Below are 13,845 nucleotides of genomic sequence, written 5' to 3' on the forward strand. Positions count from 1 at the left end.
AGTGGCATTTCAGCTTAATTTACAGTGTTATAGAATTTTCTTCTAGATATAAAATAGCTTTAATACACATTTGTTTTAGAATTTCACCCTTAATATTTCATGTTTGAATAAGACTAGCCAAACACCTAATTTACAGACTACTTTCAGCCTTAAACCCACATCTGTTTATTTAAAACAAATCCTGCTTGCTAGCAAAACTCAGGTTTTGAATCTGAAATGTATTCAGCAAACAGCAGAAACACTTTTTTAAAAAGTAGGGTAGTAATGCCTGAAATTCAGTGTTCCCACTAAGAGGAAAAAGATTACCAGAACAGTAGCATCATGCAAGACTGGGAAAATGAGAATGCATTTCTCTCAGACTGATTTATTGTTTTAACTGCTGTTATTTTCACTTTTTATTTGCTGTTCTGCTTACTTGTCTAATTAATTTCTTGCTGGTCCTGTTGTGCTTTCTTTGCTCCCTAATAACAATACTACTCGTTAGAGCATTTTAGGATGGTCAGGGAATGGAGATGGAACAGCATGACCCATTACTCATGTCAGAGACAATTCCTATATCGTTCTGTGAGAACTCAAGGATGAATTACCTGCAGCAATGGGTCAGACTATCAGCTGCTGTGTAATAGGCTAAGTTATCAACATCAGTAGAGCTATGTTATTTTGTAGTAGTAATTTTGTTCTACATTAAGTGTAAAATTTCATTTAAAATTCATTTATTTTTATTGCCTATATATTGGGTCAGCTGTAGTGAATATCATGAAATGAATACATGGTTAATGGTTTTACAAAGTTAAATCTACATTTTAACATCAAAGGTGTGACTAACCAGAAAAAGCTACTTTATTCCCCACACTGGTCTCCAAACCCTGAAATCACCACCAGCCAAAGCCAGTATTACATTGCTGAGCAGTTAAATCTGGTATTACAGTAATTCTCACAGAATTATTGAAAAGTAAAAATCACCAAAAATTTTGAGAAACTATCCTGGAACTCCTATGCATGATAGTTACACTCTGATTTCTTTAGTAAGAATTTTTATTCAAATAAAATCCAAGTAGGAACTTAGAATGAATTTTGTAAAGGCCAATTTCCTAGTGAGCAGACACAGAAAAATAAAAAATAAAAAAAAAAAAAAGCTTTTCTAAATTACATATTAGCCAACATGATATATCTAGCCAGATCCCAATGTAATAAACATACTGAGTTTGGCAGCAAAAAAAAAGTTAAATTTGGTACTGCACAATGCAAAAATAAGGGGCTGCAGGACTTGAGTGGAGCATCTCTTTCTGCTCAGACTACTCCAGTCCCAAGCTGTGCACCGAATTTCAAATTTGCTTGTAACTTTTCCTGCCAAACGCTCTATATGCTTAAATTAAAAGTGAAGAAGAATAAAGAGAATCATTTGCTGGAGTACAAAAAGGAGTTGTTTACTTTTGCAAAGCAAGTGGTTTTAATAAAAGCTTGATGACACTTACTGCACGATATAAATAGCAGAACGTTCGTCCTCTGCTGGAACAGCCACATTGAGTGCAGCTCTGGGCTTTTATACTTGTTTGCTTTTGCACCATGATCTTGGCCTCATTTTTCACTTCCCCTGTATTTATCCCATCCCAAAGGGCTAGATCCAGGCCAGGAATTAGCTTAGCATATTGCTTCCACATTAATTTGCAAAGACTTTAATAGTAATCTGACAGAGGCCAGGAACTGTTTATGCCTAGAAAAGGGAATACACCATTTCACCACAGATGATGGTGAAATAAGTAAAAGAAAACTTGGGTCAGTCTTGCTCAGACTGAATGCCAGGCATTCCATTAAACCTGCTGTTGGTTGGCTTTTTTTGTATTCTGTTTCATATCAAGAACACAGTACATTTTTAGAGAAACAATACCTTTACTACAAAACCATGTAAATGATTATATACAAAATATTGGAATTTGGTTTTGTACTGTCATGACAGTAATAACTAGCTGCCAACATTTATTTACGTTTCCTTAATACTAGGTACATAACACCACTGATCAGAGTAAAGGCAAATGCAATCCAGGCTAAGACGAAGGAATAGCCATACTGGCCTTTAGAAACTTCAATGGCATATTCAATGCTCTTGTGCAGTTCTTCATGCCTATCTGTGTAAATGGAAGCTGCAATCATCACACACAGACCTGGAGGAGAACAAACAGCAAAGGTTAGTAATTTTAGATAATATCAGTACGTATAATAACCATCCACTGACTCTCATCTGGCAGTCGCTTCCAGCAGTGTCTTTTTTGCAAACACTTATTTTCCATCTGCAAACTAAACTGGGGGCATTTCAGGACATGCTCTAAGTTTTTTTGGCAGGGACTGAATTTTAAGTGCTGTTGCATATTCATGTAATTTGCAATGAACACAAAATGATTCTTAACATCTGGATAGTTTTAAAGACTAACAAAAATTAAGTACCTGCCTGCAACATTTGCAGTTACTTAATTTGATCAAGATGCTCAGAATCTTAGATTCCTTCCCTCCCGGATTTTTACTTCTGAGCTGCGATGTTACCCATGTTTCCACTGCCTAAACAGTACAGAATTGAGCAGTTCCATGTTTAAACATATATGCAGGACAAGCTATGACCTCCAGAGCCCTACAGAGTTCTCATACAGCTCATTCTTTTTGAAACCTTTTTCCCCTTCCCTTTCGTACTTTCATGTAAACATCATTGAAGTCACAAGCGTTGAAAAATCACTCACATGACAGGAGCTGGATAATAGAGGTTAACACAAATCTTTCTCCTTGCTTTAGACGGAAAAGTTGGAGAATGAAAACCAGAAACGCCACACAACAGAAAATAGTAGATAGGACCATGGAGGCCTGAACAGCCTGAATTGATTGATATTCTGCAAAAACAAAAGCAGCTTTGATTAGAAATAGGTATCCCCCCTTGCCTATTCCAGCAATGAGCAGAAGGGTAGAGCTGCACTCTCTAAGCAGGAGTTCAGCAGACACAGTAAACCAACTGTGCAAGCCTCAGAGGGTTCTTCTCACTTTCTTTTTATTTATACAGCCAGTGACTTAAAGACTTTTAAAAGCTTTTCAGAAAACTGAATAAAACACTGAAGAGACCATTTCTCACATACCACATCCTCCACTACCCTCTGTATACTAAAACAGGGTGAAACTCAATTGTAGGCTAAATTCATATTAGATTAGATGTGCCTTACATAATGGGATTGTCTCCCTGCAATATAGATATGACGTGACACTCAGACACCAAAGTTACTACAGGGCTACATGGCTCTTCATTTACCTATTTGAAATACATACTAACTGAAAGTGTGGGAACATAGTAACAAGTAACTCTTGAGAATAAAAAAAATATATATTTTTTGGTAAAGCAGGGTAAGTTAGGTTATATATGTATATATACTGTATATATACTATATATATGTATATATAATGTATATTAATTCTTTCCATAGATATTAAGTACAATATCTATGTTAAAACTTCAGACTGTGTTCTCATTTTCTTTCCCTTTTACCCCTATGCCTGTAGAACAGTGTATTTATGTTCTTTTGAAGTTCAGTTCTGAGAGGCAAGTTCCACCACTGCAGAGCTACCTTCAGATGTCTTCACCACTTCTACTTGATCCAGTACTTTAAATGTTCTTTGGCTCTTGCTCTTAATTCCTTGAGTTTAATCCCTCATATTGGGCTTTCAGTGTACCTAACAGTTCCTTCTGTTCTCCTATGAGAGAACCTGTAGGAACAGTTTGCTTTTCCAAAATGGAAATCCAGTATTGAAGAATTTAGAATACATGAGTAGTTAGAACATACAGGTTTTTGAACAAGTATATATTCTTGTCCCTGTAAATTTTATGTTGGTTTCCTCTATCTCCTGCTAAAGGAATTGATACATATGCATGCACAGATACTCACCTCTGAATTGAACAGTAATAGGTGTGCAGGTGCTATTATTTGTGGCACATGCACTCCAGACATCTGTAGAAAAATTATCTCCTACCCACCAGGCCTGCAAAATAAAAGTAAAGGTACATCCACTGTAACAAACACCTGTTCACTAATCTTTGAAACTAAATTTCAGATGTAATGGACTTAAAAGCATTTGTACAGGCTAGGTCTCAAGAACAAGAGGGCAAGAAACTTGTTATTCTTCCATATTTGGAGATGGGATGGCAAGCCAACAGCATTAAGAATTGGAATATAATTCTGCATTCCCAGTAAAGAACTGAAAGCTTCAGTGCTTCTGCTTGAAATCAAGATCTAGGCTCGGGAAGTAATAAGCAGAAGAAAGAGACCAGAGACCTTTCTACATTTTTTCTGATAAATTTGCACTGAGTCGTGTACTGACCACAAAACTGAAGGCTGCATGTTATCTGCTCAATTTTGGAATAAAGGGTATTTCTTTATTCATGCATCATTTTCATTTTAGACCCATGTGAAGTAAGAAAGGGACCAGATAGCAACCTTGAAGCACAAGGGATTTTCTACTTTTCAGACAGAAGTCTTGGACGTTCAAAGATTGCTCACTCCGTAAGATACCCCAACAAGCTGTAATTTGTTCACCCAGACCTTCTTTGGAATGTAAATTCCCTTAAGGCACAACACTTTTTTAACTCATGGGAAACAGCAGGGTAATAAACCAAGAAACAGAAACCCTGTTTACAAATCTTCTGGTTCCTGACACTGAATGAATTAATCTCAACTAACGTAGCTGTGCTGTCAATGTGCAAATGCAGTTCATGCACTGTGGCATCTGACTGGAAGTAATAGCAATAAATTAAGATCTCACTGTGGTATTTCTATTTCAGTGTTTTAACATTTAATGCAAAATAGTACTACAATGACTGAACAGATTTTTACGGCAGCCTGGGAAATGCTGCAACCACTCCACACAAGTGGCATTTCCTCAGGAAATCCACTCCAATTCCAATAGCTACGCAGGCCTCAGTTTTGAGTAGTTTCTGGAAAAATATGACTTTTAAATATGACTCCTGGAATCATCAGCTGCTTAAAGAGACGTACCAGAAACCTCACAGAATACCAGGGAGATTTGCAGCAGTACAGCAATAAGGACATCAGTGTATCACGATGGTAGCCATATCCATCAGAATAACACTGGATTACTGTGTTAAGAAAAAGCACTACTTTCTCAATAGCACTAAGCCATTCATTTTTTTGCTGTCCAAGTGGAATAAATTATTTTTCAGCTTTGAAGGCTTTTTCATATTTTGAGAGTGATTTTCTTGACAACATAAAATCTATGAAAGTGCTAAAACCAAGCAGAAGCTGGTTGCATAGTTTGTTACTGCTTAAAAGTAGTTAATGACACAAAGCAGAGCGCGTGGTTTTGGAATTCTGTAATCCTTTGTATGTAACTGACCTGAGCTAAGAATAATTTGCCTGTCCACTGTCCTAGTTTTCTAAATATTCAAAGGAGCGGGGCAATAAAACTTGGTTTTAGTGCTTTTAATTGATGATCTACTCCAGCATATCAACTAGTTGGCTGAAAAATAACATGTCAGTTCATAAAATGTTGCAATGAAGAGCTGTGGATATCTTATCATTTTACTTAAAGCACAGTCTTCGGAAAAACTATGGGATTCAAACCAGCTTCACAAGTAAAGTATTTCCAGTAGACTTCTTTTTTTTTAAATCCTGAAAGCCTGTGGACTCATTCAACCTGTCAGAGAAAGAACCCAATGCAGTTAAGAGTACCAATCACTGCCAGCTGTTTTGGAAATAAGTCGTTCATATTAAGAGCTAGATGTAAACACTGGAAAGCAATCTTTTTCTTGTCACAAAAGTAATTAAAAGAAATTTGAAAAGAAAGCCACACGATTCTAAAACTTTGAGCTGAAATCGCTTCAAGTGAATTGAAACTAATTCATAGCAGAACCTGAGGATGGTTTGAAGAAAAGACGCCAAATCTATTTTTCAGTTGCATAATTTTAAGTGCTATATAGGAACTAACTTTAGGATAATACGACTTTTTCTTAAACAAAAATTTGTTTTAATAAAGTTGGTGGAAAACTTCTAAGGCTCAAAACACATCTAGCAAGTTATCTGAAACACAGCAAGTAATAAAAGACTGTAAAAGCAAAGAAATAACTGGGTGCTTGAGGGACAAGAAGAAATGACACTTACATTGTCAATAGTTGAGATGAACAACAGCGCTGCTGAAGTTATATGAAATATAATAATGAAAGCCAAAAGAATCAACATCCTTGATGCGAGGAGTATTTAGTTCGAGATAAATCTGTTAAAAAAAAAAATTGAAAATGATCATTCTTTAAAAGCTGTTAATTAATCAACCCATCATTATACTACTTCACTGTGGCTGTAAGCGCCCATGGTCATTGCAAGTGTATTTCAGAGCACAATACTATTGAAGAGTTTGAAAGGTTGTATGTAGTTTGGCTGCCAGGCATGTATTCTTCCTCCAGAGGTAAAAGACTTCACTAATCATGCTTTATACCAGTATGACAGCTTTCTGTTTGTTACATGTGATATGTAGCTAGCACCACTAGTGTTTAAATGAATTTCAACTCGAAGCAAAGCCAAGAGGTGTGTTTTCATAATATGCAAGTGGGATGGCTGCAACAAGTAAACACAGTTTTTTTTCTGCAAGCTTCTCCAGCAGAGGTATAAAGCACTCTTTCATGTTGACTTTCAGATAATTACTTTTCAAATGACAGCCTCATTTGCATGCTATGCCAGAACTTCCACAGGCTTTTTGGTAAGGTCTTGTTTCAATCATGCTTTTGAAGTAGGGAGAACTGTAGATTTCAGTAGGATGCTGGTAGAACAAAATGAAGTGTTCCATGAACTATCACGTAGATTTAGGAATAGCTATGTTGTACCTTTGGCTTTGTACAGACTCTCCATTGTACATATCATCACAAGATTTATCCATTGGTGAATGACTTAGGGCTACCATTTTCTCCAGTAGAGTTAAATAACCAGTTAGCAGTGCAACAATTCAGTCATCTTCTGTTCAGTAACTTAACACTCTCTCTAGTGCCTCTATTATCTACTTACCATACATGGCCCATTTCATAGCGTTTCACATCTCAAATGAAAAAAACAGATATCTTATACATAGTGGAACCACAAACATTTCTTGAAGTGTAATCCCCAGCAAATCTATGAGCAGGTAATAGTTATGAAAAACTACCATATTTTGCACAGGAGTGTGCAATTACCTGGCATAGCCATTGTCTTTTCCTTATCGTACACAAAAGCTTTCCAGATGCTATAAGGAAACGCCAGTCTTGCAGATATTTTCTTTGCATTTAAAGTAGCACTATCACTCGTAAGGACCTTACGTATGTTTCTTTACTTCCTTAGCTTTGGAAATTTTCTCCTATGTCAGATGCCCACATACTTGTAACACAGCAAATACATGGAAGAAAAGGCAATTATTTGAAGACTTCATTTTTTCATACCCAACCCTCTCTCCCTTACTGCTGATTCTAGATTCACAGGCTGTCACAAGTATGACAAGCAATGCAGATGGAGTGTGTAATCAAATAAAGGGACTACTTCAACAGCATTTTCAAAGAGAATAGCTGCTCCACTGGCATTTTTATCAATCCAAAATACAACTGTACTATGCAAAACTCAAACAAAAAGATAATAGCATATAAACATGCTGGAAACATACTAGAAGTTCCAGATTAATCCTTCGCTGTACACACTGCAGCACAACATTTTGCTGCAGTACTGCGTTACAACGAGCAAAAAGCCAAAAAAAAATTAAAGTGCTTTTGAGATGAGGAAAACTGATCTGATGTACTTATTTCTGTATCAAACTTGAATGCCTGCACTGGAAAACTAAGTCAAATCCTAAAACAGAGAAAGCAGCTAGTCAAATTTTATTCCAATTTTCTCTGCTAACTTGCCTTTTCAATCACAACAAACAACAGAAGTAGTAACTTCTTCCAAAAAGCCAACTCTGCCACATGAGTCAGGATCTTCAAATCTAGCAGCCACATTCCGCTTCTAGAAATGTCATTCATGGCTGCCTACTGAGACTTTCTTGAATGAAAGGCAGGAAGAAGGAAAAGAAGCTATCTTGTGGGTTTGTGTAACGCCACATCAAAATATCTTCACTGTAAAATGTACCAGTCTTCACACAGTCTTCACACACACTTCTCTTGTCTTGTGGTTTGGTTTTTTTTCAGTTTCATTTGTTCACAGATGGTATCTAAGCAGACAATAGTCATCTGCCATATAAGGAATGAGAATCAAACTGCACTCTATTATTTTTAGGCTAGCAATGCATCTTATTACATGATGCATCACAAAATGAGACAGAAAAAATGTAACCTAATTAAAACCAACCTTGCAAAATCAAGACTTACCAGCTCAGAACTTGCTAGTTTTAATCAATTGAATGGTTTTGTTTTACTTCTTTTAGCCATAAAGAGCAGATTTTTAAACACGGTGGATGAACACACACAGTAGATGAGGAGACATTGTATGTTTGTCCCAAATGAAGCCAAGATTAAATGAAAGAGCATTATGTTTTATTTCACACACATGCACACACACAAAAAGGCAGTAAGAATAGCCTGATGCTTCCCAAGAACCTTCCTAAAAGCCATGTTTAGATAATTCCCACTAACTTGCTGGCAATGGCTCCTTTCCTGAGCTGCAAACACTAGCAAAGGCTACAAACACTATAAACAGTGTTTACTTTAATGGACATTAAGCCCTTTGGGGGAGCTAGGCTAATTCCAAGTAATTCATATCAGGGAAGACAACAACTTGCTCCCCACTCCCAGAAGAGCACAGATAAATCTGCAGGCTTCAGTCACTCCTGGCAACCTCTTCCTACGGACAGCAGGGACGAGCATAATGAATAATGAGAGAAGGGTCTTCCAGCTGAACCCATACATCTAGGCACAGGAAGCACACAGCAGCTCCTTCCCTTGAAGGTGTAGACAGCAAAGAAGATGCTCCAGTATCTGCATCCCTTTCAAGGCAGAAAGACTTCATCTCTCAGCACACCCATAAGCAACCACTCTTCATTCAGTCCTGACAAATCTGGGATTTAAAAGTTTATTTTGATTACTGAAGATTCTTCTACTCCCTAAACAAGAAGTTTTTCTTTCACTGGCTCTCTGAGGTCTGTCTGCGTACCTCTCCCAGAAGCAGGCAGAAACGATCCTCTCTCATAAGCTGGCAAATGATGCAGTTATGTTTTTTTTATGGAAACTTTCTGAGAACACTGCATTAGCGTTCAGAATTCTTAATATTTTAACTATTTATTACTAACCAGATGCTTTAGTAGCTTCCTATTTCTGCTTGCTAGCTGTGAGTCTCCCTGATTTTTATTCACTGTTCCTCAAGGGTTTTTTCCCTTCAGGCTCCCAATTGGTTCCAGTTGTTCCAGCAGCTGAAGCTTGCCAAGCCAGCAGCGTGCCACCTGGCAGCATGATCAGCATCTGCCTTCTGCCTCGTCTGCAAAATGGAGGGCACCTGCAGGAACAGATCAGCCTGCACCACTGCTTAACCCGGCTGACCTAATTCTGCTCGGCAGAAGCACATATTCAGGTTAGATTAAAACTCTATCTTTCACATTTATTTTATGTAGCCAAGAAGATACTGGCTCTTAACATTGATTGCTAATAACAACAAAAAATACCTTTTCTAAAAAAGTCACATATATTCAATGCTCTAACACTTGTATTGTACATGAACAAGAATCTACAATTACGTTAAGAAGATGCACAGAAATGATCAGACACCTCAAATAAAATTTTAGTATCGATGTGTGATGTAATGGAGGATTCTATACTTGGTTGTTGTTGTTTTTTTTAATTTCCTATTTTTTTTGCAGAATATCCTACTTACCCACTGCTAGTACACGCTGACACAGAAAGCTTTCTTGCTCTTCCAGGATTCTTACTCTCAAATTGTTCAACATTTCCATTTTTGTCTCTTGGTTATAGGTAAGAATACTGGCATTGATCAGGGCTGTGACTGGGTAGGATCACTTTTAATATCTATCATTTGAAGCAATGTGCACTATGCTTTCTAGTTGAGGTGCTTATAATTAGGTCCACTGCCTTGAGGCATGGATGAAGACCAGGATGGTGCAAAAGATATTGTTCATGTTCCCTCAAACTGGCTTGATTTCTTCTAGCAGTTCTTACACCGTGGACGCAAGTTTCAACAAGGAATGTCCCAATTGTGCAAATGTTTTTGATATATTCAATAAGCATGATTAAGTACGGGAACAGGGCCCAGAGGCTGTGGAATCTCCATTCTTGGACATGCCTGTAACTTAACTGAAGCAAGGCCCAGTGCACCCTGAGCCAGCTCCCTGCTCAGAGCAGGACTGCTGTGGAAACAGTGTCAGAGGCCCCTCCAGCTCTGCTCTGCTGTGGTTCTGCAGCTGCCACAGGAAACCCCCACGCTCATCTCCAGCAAGGCCCTGAGAACAGAGGGCCGAGTATCTGACTGACTTCATCACGTGACATTAAATAAAAGAGATGTCGGGGTTGCGGTAAGAATGGTGTTGGAAGTCAACATCAATTCTTCAACTGTCAAACACAGCATTTCATAGCACATCACAAAGTATGTAGCAAGGCAGAAATGCATAGGTACAGCTGAGTTAAAATTGCTTCCTACCAGTGAATCCAGGAAAGATAAGTTATTAGAAACCTACTGATCACATCCACCCTTGCTGTAGCGACAAGGTTTCCCACAAATGCTGCTAAACTGCAGGACACCAGTTTTACATCTATAAATAAATATAGATCTAAGTTAACACAAAAGAACTGTCCCTGAATAAAGATCTAATGCCGCCTTATTTTGCAGAGGAAGGATAAATGCACCAGTCACACTCATCTCTAATCTTCTCAGTAATACAGCATATTGGAAATGATAATTTGCATGTTCGCATTAGAGCCTGATGTACTTTTCAAGAGGCTAAGGAGGACTTCTGTTATTATCTTCAAGACATGCAGAGACAAGAACTTTTTTTTTTTTTTTTGGAAACATGGTAAAACGATGTAACACACAGAACACCACAAGGGGGGAGGAAGGGGAAGCATTCAATCCATGTTTCCCAACATTTCTGTTCCGTAATAAGCAAACACATTACAACACTGACTCATTTCTCATTGTCTAACTCCCCCCAATCACTCCAACTTGAAGATAAAGTTTATCTTTATTGTCCAGCAGTACTGAGACATGCCTAAATGAATTTCTTCTGCTTAGTACAGAAAGCAAGAACAAAAATAGCCTTGATAGCTCTCAACAGCAGGTTTTATCACTACCTCCCAGCCCAGATGTGATCTCTGCAACCCATGTTTTTCTTTCTTCCCATGTGGTTACACTCTGCTGCCAAGCTACGGCTTGTGTTTGTGCATACTTAACTTCTGCAACCAGAGCACCATGTACGCAGCACAGTTTATCCTGCACTCGTCTGCGCTGAGAAGACCAGAGCTTATCTCATAATATGGTCTCTAGCTCTCACTTCCTAACATCATTTATTTGTATCATACTCAGTTGAGTCCACGTATGTAGAAAATCTGAGCTCAGGCAGTCGTGGTGCATGTTCCCAGAAGCAGGGTGAGAACAGCACAGAACAGCTCCAGCTCTGCAACAGCATGGCTGAGGTGTGCAGGCTGCCAGTCACCCACAGCTGGTGTGCAGAAAAGGCACACCCAAAGCAGGGGCAGAGGATCCGGCCAAACAAGTCAGCATACCTGCAGCCTTCTGCCCCGAGATCTTTCACTGCAACCAGCGCGGCAGGTCTTGGGGCCATCAATAAGAATTTAATTCAGCTGAACCTTCTTGAGGTTACTGCTGTAGAACCGAATAAAGGCAGGCCTTCATTGCCAATTCTTCTGTCCCTAGGAGCTATAATTAAGACCGTATATGTGAAGTTAGAAGAAAAATCTTGTATACTGGTCACATGAAAAGTCTATCATCTTGTGATGCATCATAAGATGTTTGCATCTACATGACAAGTGCTTCATTCTGCTCAGAGCTCTTGTGCCACGTCTCATTGTCTCATGACAAGACAGAGAACTCAGGAGTCAGTGCATTAGCTCTAGCCCTGCCTAGTATTCTCTGCTTTATATGGAGGAGAGTGATACTGTAAAATTCTTTTTTTTTTCTTTTATCAAATACAAATTATTCTGTTTTTCCTGAGTGATTCTCAGAACTGGAACCCGAAGGGAACTAAGCTTAGACAGCAAAAGTATCAAAAGCTTTGAGAGTTTCAACAATGCCTAAATATCAAACAACATAAACGACAAGAAATTCAGGAAATTTAACACGAAGAAAATAATTATACCAGTTGAACCAACCCACTTCAGTTTCATTATTCACTTCTGCCTGAGTTAATCAGGAACACCAACGTTAGAGGACAATTACTGAGCGATATTCCTTAAAACAAGACAAATAATATTCAAACTCATACTCTGCCCCTCAGGTTCTCCATGCTGACTACAAATAAAACTGGGCAGTGCAGTATTGTTTTTAAGCTTGACTCTCTGCTAACTTGCATTTTTTCCAGTTATTTCTTTTTATGCAGGAGACTCCAGACTCCTGCAGTCACTTTTCCTCCCTTGCCACCACTCACTTACATTTGGTGAACCAGTTAGGTAAATTTTAGTGGCGCCTATTGCTTGTTCTCACCAGCTGCTCTTTCATTTTAGTGATTCTGGATTAAAACCTCAAGATGCCTAGAATATCATTTGCTTCAGGCTAATTCTTCTAATACCAGTTACACTTCTATTTTCAACCTTCAGTGGCTTACAAAATACTGGTGCCCAAGACTGTATTTATGTTACTCTGACCCTACTCATAGTCCGTGGTACCCGTAGGTTGCTCCACCATTTGAGTAATTCCCATTGGATCACTTCCCTGTTGATACTGTTGCCATGGACTTAGCAGGGCAGCTGGCATGTGCTGGAGCTGCCCCCCTGCCTGCTGCCATGTCTCTGCGCAGTAAGTCTGAAATGAATAAGCACATCCTTGCATCTGTCTTCTTTTTACCTGTATTATCAATGCACGCTGGAAAAGAAAACAGAACTTAAACCATCTAGTTCTATTTCAGACAATGACTTGGGAGCCTTACTTTAAAGAACCAACTTCTAAACATCTCACAGGACAGGAACGTTAGTCTTGAAGTTAACCCTGCAGGTAGATTTATAAACTGCATGTAAAGACTTTGCTGCTAGTAAACCCTCAAACACATACTGATAGCTCTGTGGTGTATGGTGTACTGTTAGAGATCACAGGTGTACAAGTTGCAAAGAAAAACGAGTTTTCTCATTAAAATCTTATTTGTAAGAGTAATTCAGCACTTAAAAATACAAGTTTACCAACATTTGCAGTCTCTGCATTGATGTTCACATATTCTTCATTATCAGGGAATTTAAAATACTGTAGAACTGGACAAATGCAAATTCATTAAATCTAGCAAGATTCTAAATGTTTCTTTTTATATAAAGCCCATTAGGTCTATGTACTGAACATTTATATGTAATGTCCATGTAGACTTGTTCTCAGACAGGTCTGAACTCTGCATCTGTGGGTAGTACCCTGTACAGCTACAGGAACACTTACTTAAGTAGTAGGTAGTAAAACAGGCAACCTCACTTGAAGGACTTTTTGGTCTTGATGCATCTTGAAAGATCTCCAGGGACCCCAGATGACCTACTCTCCATGCACAGGGGTAGATTTAAATTGAGACTAGTTTTAATGCTCAGGTATTACATGGCTAATAGTCAATACAGAAACAGCACACACTTTTTGAACCAGGAATCCCATCAGCCAGCTAACAAACCTCTAAGTGCTGACTGGTTCAGATTAGACCTCC

General features: G+C 38.4%; 1 protein-coding gene across 1 annotated transcript; it reads right to left on the reverse strand.

Annotated features, from left to right (window-relative positions):
* Positions 1 to 1,977: 1,977 nt before the first annotated feature.
* EMP2 (epithelial membrane protein 2) lies at positions 1,978 to 6,224 on the reverse strand (the record flags this gene model as incomplete). The annotated part of the gene is made up of 4 exons (XM_079542788.1): positions 1,978 to 2,162; positions 2,730 to 2,876; positions 3,918 to 4,011; positions 6,147 to 6,224. 4 exons carry the CDS (start codon positions 6,222 to 6,224, stop codon positions 1,978 to 1,980), a joined length of 504 nt encoding a protein of 167 aa, XP_079398914.1.
* Between the last annotated feature and the right edge of the window lie 7,621 nt (positions 6,225 to 13,845).

This window comes from Tetrao urogallus, assembly GCF_951394365.1.
Source record: "Tetrao urogallus genome assembly, chromosome: 15".
Taxonomy (NCBI): Eukaryota; Metazoa; Chordata; class Aves; order Galliformes; family Phasianidae; genus Tetrao; species Tetrao urogallus.